This window comes from Trachinotus anak, unplaced genomic scaffold (genome assembly GCF_046630095.1).
Source record: "Trachinotus anak isolate AG129_WGS33_773 ecotype Australia unplaced genomic scaffold, CSIRO_AGI_Tana_v1 ptg000003l, whole genome shotgun sequence".
Taxonomy (NCBI): Eukaryota; Metazoa; Chordata; class Actinopteri; order Carangiformes; family Carangidae; genus Trachinotus; species Trachinotus anak.
The window spans coordinates 13,066,964-13,087,564 of record NW_027273854.1 but is presented as its reverse complement, the minus strand read 5'-3'; the positions used below and the strand labels follow the sequence as shown (position 1 = coordinate 13,087,564).

General features: G+C 41.1%; 1 protein-coding gene and 1 long non-coding RNA gene across 2 annotated transcripts in view; one reads left to right on the top strand and one right to left on the bottom strand.

Annotated features, from left to right (window-relative positions):
• The window catches only part of LOC139618152 (uncharacterized), a 36,777-nt gene extending 34,785 nt beyond the window's left edge, over positions 1 to 1,992 (top strand). Inside the window, exon 9 of the long non-coding RNA XR_011689685.1 lies at positions 196 to 1,992. This is a non-coding gene — a long non-coding RNA (uncharacterized lncRNA). The remainder of the gene's footprint in view (positions 1 to 195) is intronic.
• A 137-nt stretch (positions 1,993 to 2,129) lies between these two features.
• Positions 2,130 to 18,082, bottom strand: LOC139618148 (voltage-dependent calcium channel gamma-4 subunit-like). The gene is made up of 4 exons (XM_071473823.1): positions 17,447 to 18,082; positions 7,211 to 7,294; positions 5,530 to 5,670; positions 2,130 to 5,141 (listed from the first exon to the last, which is right to left on the bottom strand). The coding sequence occupies exons 1-4, from the start codon at positions 17,667 to 17,669 to the stop codon at positions 4,615 to 4,617; spliced, it is 975 nt and encodes a 324-aa protein (XP_071329924.1). The 5' UTR covers positions 17,670 to 18,082; the 3' UTR covers positions 2,130 to 4,614.
• Between the last annotated feature and the right edge of the window lie 2,519 nt (positions 18,083 to 20,601).

The window sequence follows — 20,601 nt, the reverse complement described above, 5'->3', positions numbered from 1 at the left end:
AGGAGATGAGAGACAGTTGTGTTCATTATCACGCTGCACCTGGATGCATTTGCAGTGAAACAGCTTTTTTTCTCCCAGAGGACGAGTCCCTTGCCGGGGCTGTGAGAGCAACCGCCTGTCTCTAAGTGTGTAATAATACTTTTGGCGCAGCCTGTCTTACTGCGTGACCCTCCGACCTGCTTCATTTGCTCACAGCCCCCCTGGAGACTGTGGAGAGACCAAACGCTGCACAGCTGCAAAGTCTCCAAGCAACAGCCAGCAGTGTGGACGACAGTGGTGACACGTCATCTGTGATACGATCAGAGGGATCACCTCATGTCAACAGAACAAGGAGGCGAAACGCTGGAGACAGATGACAACACCTGGCGAGAAGGCATGAGTGCCACTCACTGGATTGTTATCAACATTACCAGAAATATCACTGGCAAGCTTTCCATACCGTAACTGTTAGTGCAATGACAGAAACATAAAAAATCACTTCTGCTGAAATCAGGATTGACACGTCTGAACTCAGCAGTGATTAACTTCAATTACAGCTGGCAGCTTCCCTGTTAGAATTTTTATTCCAGGATGAAAAACAACCTTAATTGGTGGCTAATTTTACCCACAGCAGAATAGATTGCACAGCCTTCAGAGAGACCCGCCTCTATTCGTCTGCTAATGACAGGCAACATCACTCAAGCTAAATTAGATTACCCATGCCCTGAGGCCATTTCTATGAGGGTCATGTTAATATTCTTCTCTAAAACAACGGGATCATCTACCATACATGTTTGCCTTGGTGGAGCCATCCTCAACCCCACTTGACCTGTTCTAGCAAAAACTTTGCCCATCGATCTACATACAGCTGGGGTTAGGTGATGTGGGACAGTGAAATGCGAGTTAATGAGGACAGATTGAAGAAGAATGAAATTAGCTGGAAATTACAAGGGGCTGATCAACATCAGATATTACCATCAAAAGATAATTTCCCCAGCTACATAAACAGCTCTGATTCCTCTTTTACCTAACGAAATCTCGCCAGCATAATTGCACATATCAGACAGGGTAATGTAGTTTTATTTATTCATTTTATAAGGGGCACACCATACCTCACTGTATATAACTATCTGACTCCTGGTTGCGTTTGAATCAGATAATGCTCTATATCCAGCTATATGATGCAGTGATTTTGAACAATGAAAACAGAAACTGCTTTGATAGTTGCAAATGAGAAAATACAGAAATATTTCAAAAGCAGTACCATTAGTAAAAAAAAAAAAAAAAAAAATGCCAATCGAGGAAGTGTAAAAGTTTTCATTCTGCTTTGAGAAGTAAAAACACATTATGTGGCAGAAAGACATTAACCTCTAGCCTTATTTCTCTGCCCACCATCCCATCTTTGCTTCACTCAGTCTATTTATATGATTCACGCACACTGAGAGACGAAAGGTTCACTTTGCCCACTGATTGAATCATCCGGGAGACTGCTGAGATAAAAAATGGCTTCGTTTTGTCAGGTGGCATCTCTCTTAGCGAGAGTGGCAGCTTTTTAACACTTTGATCTAAGAGCCATTAGTATGATGCCGACTTATGATTTATTTCTTTGCAAAACAATGTGGAGACTCCGAGGCTGAAGTAGCTCATCGCTCATTCAGAGATGACAGTGATTCTGTCTCATGCAGCTGAATTGAAGAGGCATTCAGGACACAGAAAGGGTCGCCATAGAAATCTGAATGAAGCGCTGCAGTAACAGCTCTTCAGTGAAAAACAAGTCCCACTGAGGTGAAAGTTTATGGCTGTAATTATTTGGCATAAATGTCAGATTACTTTCTCCATACTAGTGTATTTTTAGCCATGCTAGCAGTATTGCTTTAGGGATGGCGATGTCAGTCTGTCTGTTTCTTGATTTTTTTAGACTGAAATGTCAACCAATTTGATGGATTATCATGAGATTTTGTACAGACATTCCTGTTTCCCCACAGGATTAATTGTAATGACTTATATCCTTCGAACGTCGATGCCAAACATGTCCTGCGAACATGTTAGCATCTTGACGTGAGCAGTTACCTCACAGCACCACGGGGCTGCTAGCATGGCTGTAGACCGTTGGTCTTGTTAAAAGAAATCACCACTAAGGCACAACAATATAACCCTGATTTAGTTTATTTGTCTATGTACAGTATGTTTTGGGTTGTAACTAAAAAGCAACAATGAGAAAAACAATTTAAGTAAATTCAGATTTTTGAAAAATGCTTGTTTAAGTGGAACAATAAATGCAGTATATCATAATTGAACAAAGGCACTCTATTATCCAATATCAAAAAAAAAATGAAAATACATTTAATAGTGATGTGAACCGGTTTCAGGTACAGTAAGTTTGTACTTGAAACATACTGTAGGAATTAATCTTTTATACAACACAAGCGCCTCAATTTCTTTCCCTGTAATTTTTTATTATGCAACTCATCCAATTAGCACCTTCACTTCTGAACATCCGTACTCAAGTGTTTAATTAATTTCTTGGAAAAAAAAAAATTGACAATGTGCTTATTTCACAACAATAGTAAGCCATTAATCAATATAAGCACATTCAGTAAAGCACAGCTGCCACATACACATGGAATAGAAAATATATTTTCTTCTCCTAAATGTACTTACTATACTTCACCTTACAAAACAAAATAGTCAATAGCTAGATTTACTTTTTTTTGACTGATAACAGCAAAATCAGAGTATGTTTACCTGAAAATAAAATGATAAATTGAATTGTATGACCAACGCCAGATTGCATCAAGGCATCATTGTTGAGACATTGTTCAGTAAAATAATGCTTTGAAGACTCTGTTCATATCGTTGCACATTCAGTATTTTTTTTGTCTTGGATTTTTTTTATTGCACTTTTATATACAACTTTACAGCTTTACATAACAAACAAACACATTTGGATTTTTCCCCACACGGTATTATAAAAATGTAAGCTCTACACTCAGAATGGATCATACTGATGGCTTTCTCTTACATGAGCCCAGTCTGGTATATGAAGTGGTATCTCTAATGGAATATCAAACACAATAAATACAATCAAATACTATTGTGTGGTTGAGTGAGCTCGCTTGCCAAACTAGAGCCAACTCAATAGCCCTAAGACAGAAAAAACCCACCCCAGCTGGTTCTTGGAGCAAGCTCAAGCAAACACTCAGCATTTTCTAAATACAATAATGCTGTTTTTTTTTTTTCTCTCAAATAACTTTTACTGCATTTGTCTTTATCACTGGTCCATTTCCTGGCACTGCCACAAAGCAAGGAGAGGACCTCAGAAGTGTTCAACTTGCCACAATGACACAGTATTTCCTGAGAGAACTAAAAGACAGAGAAGAGATGGACGTGCTGGACGTGCTGGACGACAATAGGCACACATGTCTGGTTATTAGAGCCAAATCCTTGAGGGACGCCACCGCAGACGGCTCCCTCTGCCTCTGTCTGGGGCCTCTATTTGACATGGGACAGGGGAAAGGCAGCCAGAAGGACTCACGGGCAGTTTGACAGACAGACATGCATTCTCCACCTGACTCTGATCCTTATCTATTTAACAATCCGGGTGCTGGGATCCATTCAGAGCAAATGGAAGTCCTGACCTGTGCTGTTTTCACGGTTCTGGGCACCCCTTTTTTGTCAGCTGCTCTTCCCTTGTTACAGGCACATACACAATGTCACATCCATCAGGAGGTTGTGATGGAAGGATGGACTGATATGGACGGGGGCCATTGAACAAAGGTGTTCCACTGACAAAACGAACATTTTGTTCCACGGACAAATGTCAAAGAAGAATAGGATCGAGGAAGAAGCAGAGGGGGAGACAAAACCTTTCATATTGTTTGCAGGACTAGATGGTCGATACTAAATATTAAACATTCAGACCACTACAACTCAGCAAGTGAAACATTTCGCAAAGATGTTGTCTCCCATGAAGAAGGGTTCATTAAAAATATTCATAATTTGTGTTTGTTTAAAAGGCAATGTATTATTCTAAAGGACAGTGCTGAGAGACGCCCTGTCGTCTCTTTCAAACCTATGAATATAAGGCAAGACCAAACTGGTTATGAGGACACATTATGAACTTTGGCGAGAGGTCTACACTTGAACTTCACACACAAATGGAACACCTTCAAGTTGAAGAGTACATTTCATTTAGCACCTTGTTAAATGATTTACAGGTAGAATACTGTTGTTTGGCACACCTCTACAGTTCATTTGCCCACAATGTGTCGTGACCATTACACAAACAAGGGTTTTGTGATCCACACACTGTTCATTTAAACATTTTGACACAGTTGAAAGGTAATACTAATTTCGCATTGGCTACAGCACAGACAATGGTAACTCTTTTCTGCTTTGATGGTCTCTAAAAGCAGGTAAATAATCAGCTTCTCTTAAATGGCTCATCCTCTATCCAGCTGACTGTCCTCTCGTCCCCCTCTGGACCTTTCAGAAAGGACAGTCTCTCTGAAAACTGTGCCTCTAAGATGGCAGGCTATCAAGAGCACTCAGGCTCCAGCAGGTCAGCCCACTGACTTTTTCATAATTTCCTGTTCATCCTCCACCAAGTGAACCTTGAGCCCAGCAATATGCCACTCACACCGGCGTGGTCCTGCGATTCACCCCATCCTTTAAATCATTGGGGAAACAGTTATGGACCTGGAGGAACTCAGCAGCTGCCTCATGTTCAGGGCTGTATGTGTTCTCTGTCACACTGTCCCTCGCCAGGGCGTACATGGACAGTTCATCCAGGGGACCACTGGAAGATGGCGCCCCCTTCAGTCCGCCCACCGGTGAGTTCTCCCGGGATGCCTCAGTAGAATGAGAGCTGGTGTGTGATGTCCGCCGGCGGTAGCGGAAACTCGGTATCCTTGAGTACGGGGACGAGGATGAGAGCGAGCGGATGAACTCACGCCGTGCCTTCCAGCGGATCTCCTTGTTTTTCTCAATGTAGATGTTGATGGCGAGGACGGCCACAGTTTCGGCCACAATGAAGGAGAGGGCACCAAAGTAGAAGGACCAGCCATAGGAGTAAGTGTATTTCTTGTCATCGTCACGTTTATCACTGGGGTCTCCTGCATTGCTGGAGATGTAGACGATGATGCCAATTATGTTGCTCAGACCTGATAAAAAGAAACAGACAGACACAAAATAAGTATAAAGTGTAAACAAACAAGTTCAAGGAAAAGAAAAAAATCACCCATGACTCTATCAGTATGAAACCCCTGAACTTCAGTTATAATCAGCCAATGATTAGGAATCCTCATCACTACGGAGGCCTTTAATGACACGTGTCCTCTTCACTTGTGTGTGAGGTGCGTGATGAAGGGACATCCTGACCTTCTTCAGTGGGTACTGAAGCTCGCCTTTATGATTGCACCATTGACGAAGTACAAGATGTGCACACAGGTGCCACATCAAGTTGCCTTCCTTCGTTGTCAAATCTCAGCCCTCACATGATTGGGCCTTGCTGGGAGCACTGATGACAATGTGTGCAATCCTCCAGCTCACCTGCAGCTACGAAGAGAATGCCTGCGCTGAGGAGGACGTTGTTGGTCTTGTTGTAGACTCGGCCCACACCGACACACAAACCGCCCAGCATCAACAGGATGGTACTGAGGATGGGGAACACACTGGAGGCACGAACTATACCTACAGAGACAGAGAGACTATTAACTAAAGTAAGCCACTGTAAATGGTTTCTACAAAATGCCTTAACCTATATTTGATTGGACAATAAGAAAAACAAATGAATACAAATGAATTAATCAATACATCAACCAGTACAGTCAAATATAAGGAATTCTATAGATACCATAACAAAACAACAGATAGATTAATATAACAGTCAAATAGGGTGTAGCATTTGCAAATTATCTTAATGGCACAGCTTTTGAAAGAAAAACAAGACTCTTTTAAATAATTTGAATTTTCATTACCCTGCTGAACCCTCATCTATCCAGTTCCACCTCTTCTCCACCTCTTCTCCATTCATTATTGAGAACTCCATTATCATTTATACTTTGGGGCCTTGTTGTGACAAAGCTTTGCTAATCAGCTGTGGGATGTAACAAGAGCTCTCGCTGACTATCACCTCCCCAGAAATGAATCACTGTGCCATTTTACAAGTTTCCAAGGATGGACGAGCTTATTCAACTGTAAAGTATTTTATTACACCCTCCTTTTATTTAGTCTCGCTAATGGACTGAGTTTGGACCTTGGCCAAAGTCTGATAAGTCTTCTTTGTTCTCCTCTGCATATTAGGCAGATCCTGAATTGGGTGTACTTCAAATGAAGGTCCTTTGCTGATTGAATATCGCAAATTTTATCACAATTTCATGTGCAAGCCTTTAACCAGTTTTCACTGAAGAATACCTTTAATTTTGAAAAGAGCAGCTTGATTTAGACTGGTTTTTATCTTCCCATGTAGCCAAACATTGTTGCTGTCAGAGGGGTCTTCACCACAAAAGAAAGCAAGTTCTTTTTGCAGTCACAATATGATAGAAATATATAATAGGAAAAGAAAATAGAGGAACACGCAAATGAGCTGCTGATCTGGAAATAGCATCATTCAAAGTAATTAAGAAATTTAATTACAAAAGTAATGAAAAAAAGACTACGTGAGTGTTTGCACTGCAAATTGCTCAGTATTCGTCACGCTTTTTTTTAATACTTCCACATTTTTACAAGAAAACATCTTCTATGTTTGAGCTGTATGTCTGAAAACACAATGTGAGATTATCTTTTGCAGGGTTGGATTTAACCAATTAGCAAATATAGAACATTGCCATCTACGAGAATCAATTAAAGTAAAATTAATCAAATTAAGGCTTTTTCAGACAAAATAGATACAATTGGCTTTACCTTGTGGTCTGGTTTGCCCGGGCTACCTTTAATTTTCTCATTAAGTAACAACTAAGTAATTATGACCAGAACCTCTGTTAGGATTAACAATTTCAAAAATCCAAAGAGACAAACGTGAATAAATGAATTAATTAAAAGTGTCATGAGGTGTAGTCATAGTCTGACTGCTGTCTGAATGCTTGCTGTCCCTGGACATAAATACATCCTCACTCACTGAATGCTGTCACATTTCTCTGCACATTTCTGTGGACTTCATTCATGCCCTTAAAAATAACAGACTGACAGTTTTCACTATGCCAGACAAAGAGGACGAGCGAGGAACACTTACGCAGCAGGTATTCAGAGCTGTCTGTGTCGTAATCGTTGTCGTCGGGGAAATGGTTTATTCTGTAACAACTGCCTTGATTGATACCTGCAGGACAAAAAGACAGAAATACTGAGTCTCCATGTCAAATATGAACTATAGACCACTGTACACATCAAGGTGCTTTTGCTTATTATATTGTATATGTGCATTAGGGGATGAAGACTGTTCAACCAACGAACAGGAAGCCCATATGCATTAATCGCCTTTTGAAGCCAGCTGACGCTTAACTGGATTTATTCATTGCTTGGGGTCACATTTTTATTGTGAATTTATCAAACTGCAGTTGGTTTCAGCTGGCTGAAGGATGTGTGGGTGCTGGAGTCCGAGCCACATATGCTCCCTACCCGGTGACCTGTTTTTGTCAAACTGTGTCCACTGGAGTAAGACGCTCCTGTGCTCTTGTCTCAGATAAAAGAGGATGGAGTGGGAAGTCACCTCGCAGGCGAACTCTGGTTATTTTTCATGTCTCGGCTTTTGCTGCCTCGATATTAAGAAAAGGCAACAGGAGCAGGAGGACATAAAAGGGAAACACAGCCTTTGATTCATTTAACTGAGCTTTGTCTTCCACTAAGGTTCATTTGGTTAGCAATGAATAACATAGTCAGGCAAGTGTTATTTACACTGTTTAACTGTACAATTTAATTCTGTGAAAATATGGAATGTGGATTGTTGTTATAGCTCCATTAAAGCTTTTCCTCTTTTCTGATAAGCACTCTCTTCTAAAGCCATTGTTTTCCCTTTTTCTTTCAGTGTTAAATTGAATCTCCACCTTATTGTTTGCGTTAGATAGATTAAATTGGATTCCTTCATATAGCACACAAAGGCTATATTTTCTCTAGGATTAACTCATTACGCTCTCTATGATTTTCACTTTCAACCACCGGTGAGACTTTGACCACTATTGCTGATAGCTCCCTGGGTCAACTGTGAATCACAGCTCAATGCACACATATTTGCGGAAGAAAATCCACGTGAGGAGAGGTAGTTGGTGTTTCGAGGATCAGTGCATATGTTTGCGAGGCTATACGGTTGTGTGATTAAGACTGCATTGCCTGCAGGGATTTGGTGGATCATGGCACATATCCAAATCAGGCAGGAACAAGAAGCCTATTTGACCAACAAAAGAATGTGTGCTGGGAGCTTTTAATGCTGAGGTGAGTTAGAATGAGAGAATGGAGTGGAGGGTGAGAGTGACAGAGACAGAGAGAGGCCTATCGCAGTAATTGAGCAGGGGTATAAACAACACCTTGGCTAGAGAGACAGGGGATGGGGGTGGGTTTAATGGATGTGTTTAATGGAAGTGTTGGTAATGCTGGGAGCTCTTTGGCTATTCATTCACCATTTGGGCTGTGAACACCCCCAACACTTTAGTCATTCAACAACACCCACTGTATTAAATGTGGGCTGGCCTGTGGCTTGATTTTCATATTTTTACATAAGCATATCAATGTTTTTCTGTGCTTTATGTGTTCATGTATCTTTGCATTTGTCTGAACCCCAGAGAAGGGAAGGCAATTGGCCATTTACAAAACCCCACCAGCCTTAGTTACAGCTCCTACGACTGTGAAGCATTTGGTTCTTGCACAACACACAATGCAGTTTATAGTGATAACAAAAGCACAATAACCACTTGAAATCTTGGTAGCCCAATTTTGAAAGTAATTAGCCTTTGATTTCACGTGAAGGTGAACACGAGCAGACTTCTCATTTCTAGCCAATGAAGACTTTCCAAAATGACAAGTGGCAGATTTTATCTGCTGTAGCTAGCTCGTAATTTAAGATAATGTCAGCTACAGGGGTTGGTTTAAAACAGTGTCTCATTGTTGGCTGACTTTTGCATATTTCCAGCTATCTTGTATTAAAATAAAAACTCTGTTGCAGCAGTCTGTAATATGCATTTGACGGCTGCATACGTGACATCTGGCTGTGGTTAAAGCTGCATGTGCCAGGTATGTAAATAAAGGAATAGTGTTCTTCTTTTATTGCTTTGTAGAGCTAGTTACACATATAATAAAACTCTTATTCCATCATAACATAAACGACCAGTTTAGCTCTGTGTTAGAAATAATCCAATCCATACTAAAGTCAGCAACACTTTTTAATTCATTATCCATGTTGCATTCACCACTGGTAGTCCTAACTAATGAGATCAGGAGGCGAGGTGGGTGTCCACATCGTTGTTCCCGAAGATCTCTGTTTTAGTGACTGAAAAAATCTGGAGTAGTGGACGCCAGGCGTAAACGTGGCAAAATGTAATATGCATTTATGCATACGTTTAAAACTGAAACGTATTAGTGCGGACGTAACCTCAGGTGATGAGCTCGTTAGCCAGACATAATAACAAATCATCATTGCATTACAGCAGATTAGTTAGGACATATAATCCTTTCCTTCCACTTTTGCCTTTGTGTTTTTGGTCTTGAAAGGGATGCATTAAAAGGACATCCACCCTTCAAACTCTTTAAATGCCAAGTATCTCTTAAGCCCCCTGCAAAAATTCGAGGCAGACCTGCTGGGCCTAATTATCATTGTTAAACTATGACTGAACAGTCACTGTTTGGGGAAGGCATTTAGCAAATGGTCAGCTGGCTAAACCTCATTTAAGCTTTGCCTGTGTTTCTGTAAGCAACAAAAACTTTTACTGATCACACCTCAAAAATACAAAGCCCCTCTTTTATCCCTAATAGCCTAAAAGGCAGCAGATATTAGAGCTGACCTGACCTACCGCCGCATAAATGTCAACCCTCCCATTAACTGACTGCACCAATGACAGACAGACACCTGTCAACTCTATTTCCCAGGTGCGCATGGGTGAGCAGCACGACCATCATTGTCTGTGGCACAGCTTTTAAGGGCACGCTTGCTTCCATTAACTAGGTCTGCTGCTTAATAAGGGACATCAAATTAATTAGCGTCAAATCAGTCGGTGGAAGTGGAGCACAAGTTTCTGTGTCTAGTCACTGATGGAAAAAAGGGCTATGGACTATTTTAAGCAGCGATGTGAGACTTTGTGCCTGGTGAAAAAAACACGTCTGGCTCACGTGGTTTGATCAAAAACAGTGAGGATAACAAAAATACAGACACCTTCGCTGTCCTGCTAATTGCTGTGTTAACGCGGCATGCTTGCTTGTAGCTGATTTTACATGTGCATTTTTGTGTTTGTTTGTGTGTGCGTGTGTGTGTGTGTGTGTGTGTGTGTGTGTGTGTGTGTCCACCGCTGTGTCTTTTCTACTAAAGTGAAATATCAAACTGCTTTTACACTTTTTAAAAACTGAAAACAAAACACACCTTTCACTGTGAACCCAGAACGCTACTACTAATTTGGACTTGCACATAATATTCTCCATCCTCTGTTCGCATCCAGACCCATCTACTGCAGCTTGTCTGACTCCTCTTTCATGCCTCCTATGTGTGTGTGTGAGTGTGTGTGTGTGTGTGTGTGTGTGTGTGTGTGTATGTGTGTGTGATAGAGAATGGAAGAAATAGAAGGCAATATTGCAACTGATTTGGAATCCGATTATAAGCCGAGGCCTCAAGGCTTGTGATTTATGAGCGACAGTTATCAGCTGAATGTCTACGTTTAGTTTGTGCGTGTGTGTGTGTGAGTGTGCGCACGCATGTGTGCAGGCTGTCACATGGACTCTTCATGAAATGAAATAAAGTCTGAATACTGAGAAGCTGGGGGGAGGGAGGGGAGGGATTAAACAAGGGAAGAAGGTACAAGGAAATTAAACAACAAAAGCACGGCAAGCAGAGGAATGGTGGGGATGGAAAAAAAAGATAGAGGCCACATTGAAGAGGGAGTCAGGGAAGCCAGGGGAAGAGAGTAGGAAATCAGAAAGAGAGAAATCAGTAAAGGCAGAGAGAGCGTTAAAGGGCAAAATGTGGATCATCCAATAAAGGTTGGAGGACAGTTGTTGTAAAAGTAGAGCCCAGGGTTTGGCCAGACAATGTACAAACAGCTGCTCATGTTAAATGTTTCTAAGGGGTTGGTGATGAATAAAGATGATAGAAAAAGTGTTTATCCTCAAATCTGGGGGATGTTACAAGGTGATTGTGTTGTGACAAATTGCGAATTCATCTTACACAGTCAACACATTAGAATTGGAAATAATGGCTTCCCTGGGCCTGACTGGAGTTGCAAAGCCCCACGCTGAGCATCTCCTCCTCTTCTCCATGGCAACCACTGTTAGTCTTTAATAAGCTCATTTACATAAACAATCTCCAAGGATGCTTTTGACATCTTCATTGCATTTTGATACCCACCAAATAAGAGACGGCAGTTCCCAGGCAAACCCCCTTGCCTTTCACGGATCTGTCACCACTGAACAGTACATGGCTGTAAACACCGATGGACACATGCGCACGTAAGTGCACGGACATGTGTACAAACATAAACGCACATTGTATTGGGAGCAGCTGTCACAGCAGTAGAGCCACTGGCAACAGGATGATGCACATCGTCATTATTTTGAATTAGCTCAGCCAATAAGGGCGCAGCCTCAGTGGAATACACCAATAGGATTGTCCCATCAAATACAACACTCGCTTTCTCTGGAGTCTCCAGGAGTACAGTATATCATGACAACGAGCTCCGTGCAACACATGCCTCCACTACCTCATTTTCACACATCAATAGCTCGGCAACTAGATTGATGAATAAAAAAAGTGACTTAAATATCGCATTTCACTAGAACTGTGTAGCCTCCAGTGGGTGATATACCTTCAGTAACAGAGCTACAACCAGCGGGAGAAGCAACACCTTCTTCTGCTTTGTTTCTGTTCTTATCCTCATTGCTTTTAGATCTGTGTGACCACTGCCAAGGGAGAGCGCTCTGTGGTTTACAGCGGGTGGGATGATTAGGTTTTATAAAGCTGTAAACAGATAGAGCACTGTTACTGGGGTCTGATATCAAATGCAGACATGCACACACAACTCACACAGACTTAGCAACACATGCATTTATTACTTTGGAAGCAGGGAATGCCAGGGCAGAATATAAAAAATGAGTGCAATCAAACAAACGCTTCCATTTTTTTTTTCAGTCCAAGTGAGGATGAAAGAAAAGCAATTTGGCGAAGACATCAGTGATTCAGTGTTGATATGACTGACAGTTGGTTAATTAAACTGTCACCAGGCTGCAAATTCCTGAAACACAGCTCTGCTTTGGGTAGACTGTGCATGTGTACATTTGCATTGTGCCACAGTTGTGAAGGCTGTTGTGCGTTGTCGCTTACTTATAAGAATATACATAGATAATGGATTCGCAACAAGCTGGAGATTTTCTTGTTTGAGCATGGATTAAAATGAAACATCTTCAGCAGGTGCTCCAGGTGCTCTATTACACAATTTATATTGTTTATTTCCTATGTGATCAAAACATTATATAGCCTTGCAATGAGGACAAGATCAACTGTCACTTAAGAATATCAAACATAGATTTTTATGAATTGTTACATACATCCAGCCTCTTTCTTTTACTTTCACATCTTGTTTGTGTGTAATATAAAATGTCCATGACATGTAAATATACTAAAAATGAAGTGGTTCAGATTGTTATTCTAGTTAAGACCTCTTTCTGTTATTCTTATCTTTGCCTTTTCCAATTTTTCAGGCAGTAAACCAGGTTTTTATCCCAAAGAACATTGTCTTTTTGGAGCTTTTTTACTGAATGTGGAACCAATGTAGACACAAGTTTAGGTTGGGTTGGCCATGACCTCAAAGGAAGAGCCGCAGGTTGTCTGACTCAGGGGTGAACCAACAACAGAAAATGATGAAAAATGTGATGTGATAACAGGAGCATTACTGCTTCTGGACAATGAACGGTTTAATGGAATATTTTGACATTTTGAAAAATACATTTATTCAATTAAGTGATGAGCATTAGATAAGAAAATTTGTGTCACTTTTATGTCTGTATAGTAAATATAAAGCTACCACTAGCAGCCAGCAGACTGAAAACAGAGGGAAACAGCTGGCCTGCTACCTGTCCAAAGCTCACTACTTGACATATAGCCTCTCATTTGTTTAATTAATACTAAAACATAGTTTACAGGGAGTTATGTGCCGATGTTACTTAAGGACAGAGAGAGGATTTCTGTTTTCCCGTCTCCAGTCTTTGTGCTAAGCTATGCTACGTCCACATTTATAATGTTATAACGAACAAAAACAATCTCAGTAGAGATGAGGGTTTTAGAAATATCAGAAAATGTCAGAAATGATCTCTGTCTATACTGTACTAACACAATAACATACTCTGCAGTTGGTGGCTTAGTTGCAGAAAATAATATGAAAAGTAAGAGCAGAGTAACACAGGTTTAAGGCAGTCATGGCGATGGAAAACATAGATTTGGCATTGTTGTTTCCATCTGTAAAAAAGGGTCATGTGATAGGACCATGACGAATCAGGGAAAGATATGTTGTGACTGATAAGACCTAATCAAGCAAATGTGAATGTTTGCGTCATTGTTTCCAAAAGTCTCACTTTCTGTCCATCCAGACTAAAACTCAATTTGAGATTGTTCAAACTGAAACAGGGCCAGCAGCGTTTCCAAAAGTCTCCATTTTAGGGGCTCGAAGACCAGAGGAGCATGGACGCCACGCATAAATGTAGCCAAATGATGTGTTCAAACTAAACTCTAAACTGTATTAGTGTGGATGTAGCCTTAGCTACTGGCAGTAACTTCATGCTTAGCATAAAGGAATGTGAGTGAAATCAATCTTTTCATTTTACTCTCAGCAAGAAAGTCAGTGAGTGTTTTTACCAAAATGTCAAACTTGTCCTTTAAACTTACCTGTTGCATTACATGCTGCTACCTACTGCAGACTGCATTCAACATTGCTTGCATATGACACAACGAAACTTTATTTGTGAAGAAGAGAAGAGAAGAGAAGAGAAGAGAAGAGAAGAGAAGAGAAGAGAAGAGAAATTAAATGTGCCCAAAAATTAAAAGAAGGTGGGGGTTTGTGGGCATGTCAGAGGGTTCATTAAAAAGGCAGAACAGCAGAAGAGAAAGCCATGATGAGGGAGATAAAAGAATGATGAGGATGGAGGAGTGAAACCTATAAAATGATTAAAAAAAAAGAGAGAGCACACACTTCAAGCAGCAGAGAGGAGGACAGAGTGACTGAGGTGGAAGTTGGGGTCTGCTGGTTAATTAGTGCCCCCGCATGGCTTCTCAGTTGTCGTGTTTTAATTACAGACTTGTGGAGCATGGTGGGAACAGCAAAGTGACCCCCCCCCCCCCCCCCCCCCCCCCCCCTCCCTCCCAACCCCACCCAAGCTACTGCCACCTCACAACCACACACAGCCACTGTCCCCTAAGAAAAACAGCTCTGCCTCTCCACTCGCGCCGACCCACCGCCAGCTGGGATGTTTACTGTAAACACGGACATGCTAATTGGATTATTCATTAGCTTATTCCTCATGCTCATGCTCAGAGTTGGTTTTATTTACTCAAGACACACATAAGCAACAACCTCTGATCCACTGCCGATGCTCATGCAAATTAGTCGCACTCAGTGCACTTGAGGGTGCAACTCTGGCCTCACAATATTCATGTGGGAAAACAAACACAGAGGGGGAAAAAAAATCCAAACAGCTGTTGAGAAACGAAAAGGACTCCATGACGGAGGGCAGTGCTGACCTCACTGTAAAGAAGCCCAGTTCAATATATTCCTGACTGCTCCTTAAATGTCATGCACGCCAGCTGAGGACGAGGTAACGCTTGTTGAGCAGGGCAACAAGAAACGCTGAAACACATTCATTATATGGCTGTGAGAAGAGAGAAGGGCGAGCGAGTTCACAATGGCTGCCATGTGTGTTACAACAGTGTGCTGTCGTTGAGAGAAAGACATGTTGTCGCTGCAATCTGTTGAGCCAAACGTGGTGATGTTTTCTGTGTGATGCACACAGAGCTTTGTCCGTCAATAACCCAGCGTTTTGGTCATTGTGACCAGAGGGGTGTATGTGTGTGTGTGTGTGTGTGTGTGTTTGTGTGTGCTTGGAAGGGGGAGGGGGGTTTGGGAGTCATCCTTTCTTGTCTTCTCCTCTATACTTATGAGTCTCCATGACAACAGGGCCACCGTCCAGCAGCTTGTAGTTTTAAGCACAGAAGTCAAACTATTAACACTGGAGGGAACGATATGATAAGCTGGCCTTTGTGCAAATTATGCCTTCACAAAGAAGTCTCACTGCACGGAGCCGGTCTTCGTCCCCAGCCTCATCAACATCGTTTCAGACTCTACTGTCATTAATGCACTTTCATTATTTACTTATCATTATTATCTTTCATTACCTCTGATGGGAAATCATGCCTGACATAATAGTTGCCTGGCATTTTGTGTAAATTGTCATTTCTCAGGGTCTCAGAGGATATAATGCAGACATCAAGTCTGTCTGTCCACATCACAGACAGGTGCCCAGCCAAGCATGACTCTCGATAAATTGCAAGTGTCATAACACACCAGGATGTTCTTCACATGTGTCTAAAGTGTGCATCTTCAGCGCAGGATGAGCCCAGGAACAGTTTAATCGCTGATGGCAGCCGACTCTATGTGGGCTCTGATGGCATCACTGTATACGTCTTAAAAATGTGAGTGAAAACAAGCTCACTTACTCACAGAATAAACTGCAGACACTGAAAAACACCTGACTCAACACCAAAACGGATTTTTTACAAAGGCAGCAAAAGTAATTCAGATGCCTTTCGATGAACAAACAATACATTCAAAATCTTACTGTATCTGCACAAAAGATAATACAAAGGGAAAGGCATAAAAGATCTCAGGATACAGTTTTCAGTTGCTAAATGAGTGCCCAGCAGGTGAAAAAAAAGTTTTTGATCTTGGCCTCTGAATTTTATTTCTGTACCTAAAATAGGCTGATGCTCCAGAAATGACAATAAGGCTGTGTGTCACGTTTCTAGGCAGCTTCGTTGTACCTGCACATCGGGGGAACACAATGTGCTGTGTTCAGGGTGTACGCCTCCTCCGTCATACTCCACATTTCTGTCCATCTCTGATACACAGAAATGACAGAAAAATGACTAAATTGCACATATGTGATGCCAGCAGTAGATTTCAAGATACATGTGGTCAACTTTGATGTAGGCTATTTTTAAAACATCTCTAAACACATTCATGAAGTGAAAATACTTCCCACCTCTTTTCTCTACTTTCGTGTAGCAGGTCATATTTATGTGTTTGTGAAAGTTTTTCATGGCAGACGATGTTGCCAGTCGCGTCGATTCGAGCGCTGATATGGCTGAGGCGTGGAGTCAAGGGGTGGCCGGAAGGAAGATTGGTCAATGAATGAGTGTCTGTCTGCCTCTGAAATAAGACGTCACAGCCAACGCAACTCTTTCTCAAACATCACACGCGTAAAATGATGCAAAACGCTTTCCAAAAAAGAGGAAAGGTTAAAATAAGGGATGTTTACCTCATGTTCTGTTAGAAAAAAAAAAAAAAGATTGTTTTTCTTCTATTTTGCTTGGACATGACGTGAACTCAGAGTCATCTATTTTTAAATCACCGGGCATGTTTCCATAGCAATTTCAGGGATGTTGCCAAGCAACAGCATCGGATACAATGAAGACATGAATGAAAGTAGACTAATGCCGCGCGCATTTCCTGCCAGTTTACAAGTGAATGGGCTGAGGCGCGCCGGCTTGGCATCGCATCCTCATGTAGACTATAACACAGCCAGCCGTGTTTTATTGTGTGTGTGTGTGTGTGTGTGTGTGTGTGTGTGTGTGTGTGTGTGTGTGTGTGTGTGTGTGTGTGTGTGTGGCCCCATGCTTGAACAAAACGATGGAACAGTTGGCAGACACCTTGAGTTGAACACCGTCCGTTTGTTTCTCGTTAATCTGCCATTTCAGCAGATTAGTGCTGTTAAAATCCGAACCTGTGCGTATCTACGCTTCCTCCGTCTGACCTATAACCTTTGAAAGTTGTTCCGCGTTTATGGCGTTTTTCTCGTTGTGCGCTCATCTCCCGGTGGATACATTTGCTGTGCGTAAAGCGAGTGCGTGTTTTGCGCGCTCAAATTATTGTGCGCACTGACAAACAAAAGACTCCTCTTAAAAACTAAAACTAATTGTTGCGCAAAAGCATCAGGGCACCGTGGAGTCTTTGTTAAACCACATGCAGAAGCCTGTATGTGTTAGCGGCTTTCTATAAAGTGAGACTGGACTCACCTTCAATACAGCAGATTCTCCACAGCCCGGAATGGGTGAGATCGCCCTTCTTGGTTTTGGGCTGTGGCTGGGTCTCGTCTGTGGTTGCATTGGTGCTATTGCAGATGTACGCCCTCGAATAGAGCCAGTAGTCCGTGCCGATGGCGATGGTCATCAGGCTGAAGGCAGCGAAAGCCCCCACGGTAGCCAGCAGCGTTTGAACCCCGCGGTCACACCAAGCCATGGCGCTTCATACTAGTCCGCACTCTCACCGGTCCAACATGCACACACCGCGGCGCGTCAGGGCGCGGATCCTATGGTCATAGTAGCCTGCCTGTTTGGGTGCGTCCACTCTCTCTGCTCCTCTGTTAAAAGTAGAGGTGTAGCCCAGAGGAAGGCGAAGAAGTGGGGATGTTCTCTGAAAAGGCTCACCTGATGCTCAGAACCAACCGGTTGCTGCTGTGAGCATGAGAGGACACCAGTTGTGCCCACTCCAGGGGCTCCACACAGGTTTGAAGCGCGCAGGGCAGCACGACAGCAACATCGTGCACCAATTCAGAACACTTCAGACCTCCTCACGACTATGTTTTTCTGTTTGCCCACTTTTCTCTTTGTCTCAAAGCACTTTTTCTCTGTTCCTACACTGACTGCGTCTCTGTTAAAAGCCATTGCCAAAGAAGGCTACGTCAATGGCTCTTAAGTGAGACCCCACCCTCACCAAATCTAACCAATGGGGAAGATGTGCTGTTGAATAAAGAAAGGAAAAACTCTGAGACATTACAATTTCCAACTAGATCACCGGTGCATTTAAAACATGTGGAATCTTTGGGGTATGTGTTATATAAAATGTTGATTTGCCAAACAATCTGTTTGGACACACTCCGCTGACATCAGAATCCATGAATATAACCAAACCCAGAGAGGGGGAGAGAAATAGCCAGGGCAGGCTCTGACACAACGGTCCAACGCCAAACATTAGCCTACCACTGGATTTCAAAAGAGATCAGCATGTTATATGGATAGATGGATGGCAAATAGTATGAAAGGCAATGTGTGTGTTTCACTTTATAAAACACTTAGGCTACATGCTGAGATTTATTTTTTTTTAAAGTCAGATGGTTAGTGAGAACTAAATAAAACATCTGAATAACTTGGAAAATCTCCCTCTCTCAGACACACTCACACAAACTCTTCCCTTCCCCTCCTCTGACTTTGATCGTGCAGCTGACAAATTGGCTTATCAAACATGCAGAAAGCGCCATTCATGCCAATATGAACACCAGAGTAAAGACATGCTTAATGCACCCCCCCCTGAGCCAGATGGAAGATTTTCAAACCAGCGGGGAGGCATTTTAGGAGCGTGCTTCTTGGATGGCTTCCACTGGCAAGGTGCCTCAGGCTTGTTTAAAAAAAAAAAAAAAAAAAAACTCCATTAGCCTGCTCAAAAGACTGGCTGATCAGGTAAGAATAAGAGTTAACTAATTTTTTATTTTTTATTTTTTATTTTTTTTTTTGCTTGTCAAGAACATCATGTTAGAAACAAGTGTAAAACGAACAATTCACAGATAAAATCCTTCAACAGAATGAACCACTTGAAGTAACAGAGCTACAAAACTCTCTTCAGTCACTGCTCCTACAGAAACTGCAAAACTTGCTAAGAATAGTGCAAAACTTAAAAGTAATATATGCCCCAAAGCTATTATAATACAGTGTCACATATTATATGGGCTACAGGACAAAATCAATCTGAGAAGGGATAAAAAGAGGAGCGAGATTACAAGATCCATGTCTACTCTTTAAACTATTTCTCAGTGGAGCTCCTGCTTTAATTGCTATGGGTAGGTTGGTGGTTTTTTTTTTTTTAGACATGTTGCCAGATGAATGAATAAACATGGCTATGACAAGTTATTTCTCGTCCAGACACATTGTAAAGTTCTCTTTTATCTTATGAGGCCTTGTATGGACTTGCATCAACCTCTGAGCTAATCACACCATACAGTAGCCTACCATCTAGCATGATCGGTGGAAATCTTTAAATCAAGACTGAAAACCCACCTTTAGTCACTTCATGGCAGCCTAGAACTATAGATATAGTTATATATATATATATATATATATATATATATAGTTTTATATATATATATATATTTAAAGTCTCATATATATATATATATATATATATATATATATATATATATATATATATATATAAGTATCTATATATATGTATATATATATATAGATACTTATAGATCCCTTTTGAAACATCCCTTTAAAGTTTGCCTTTTTTCATGTGGTTGTTTTTATTTTTAAAAAATCGTTTTAATCTATATTGAAACGTCCTTCTTAACATTGGCAATTTGATGTGGTTGTAATTGTTTTATTTTCTGGCTGTCCGCTCTCTTTAAAGTGTATACTATATTGGGACGATTGATCAACAAAAAAGTTTAATTACCTTGTTAGAAATTCTCAAAATTACATCTACTCCTCTCTCATTGAAAAAAAAAAAAAAAGGATATGTTAATATTGCTGAAAGAAGGGAGACTTTAAATGCTGTCAAAATATGTTAAAATTGACTGTTTGGGAGGGTGTGCAGTGTAAAGTTTCACCATAAAAATGCAAAAATAAATAAATAAAATAAAATAAAATAAAATAAAATAAAATAAAATAAAATAAAATAAAATTAAATTAAATTAAATTAAATTAAATTAAATTAAATTAAATTTAAAAAAAAAAAAATCAACCCAACAGTTTTTAGGCTTTGGAGCCTTTTTATGCCAAAATATACATCAGTGATTGATTGTGTAAAGCCAGTGATTTGATACCTGTTTCTTGGTTTCGGTCTGTTTTTCTTTGAATGGATATTTTTCTGTAATTGCATTCCCGATGACCCTTTAATGTCACCTCTATTAACTTATAAGTAATTGGATGTTTTGATGCAATGCATCAATTAAAACGTTGTGACTTTTTTTTTACTTCCGCCTCCCGATGGTGGCGCCAACACGCTGCGAAACAGAGGAAAAGGAAATTCTGGTAAAAGTACTACTGTCTATGTGAGTAGGAAGCACAAATAATAGACCGTGACGTTACAGTGTGGGCGCCCATGTGTGTAGGACGCATGCGCACAGCTCCACCGTGCCTCCTCTCCGTTGATTTTGCAGGCTCCGAATGCGCCT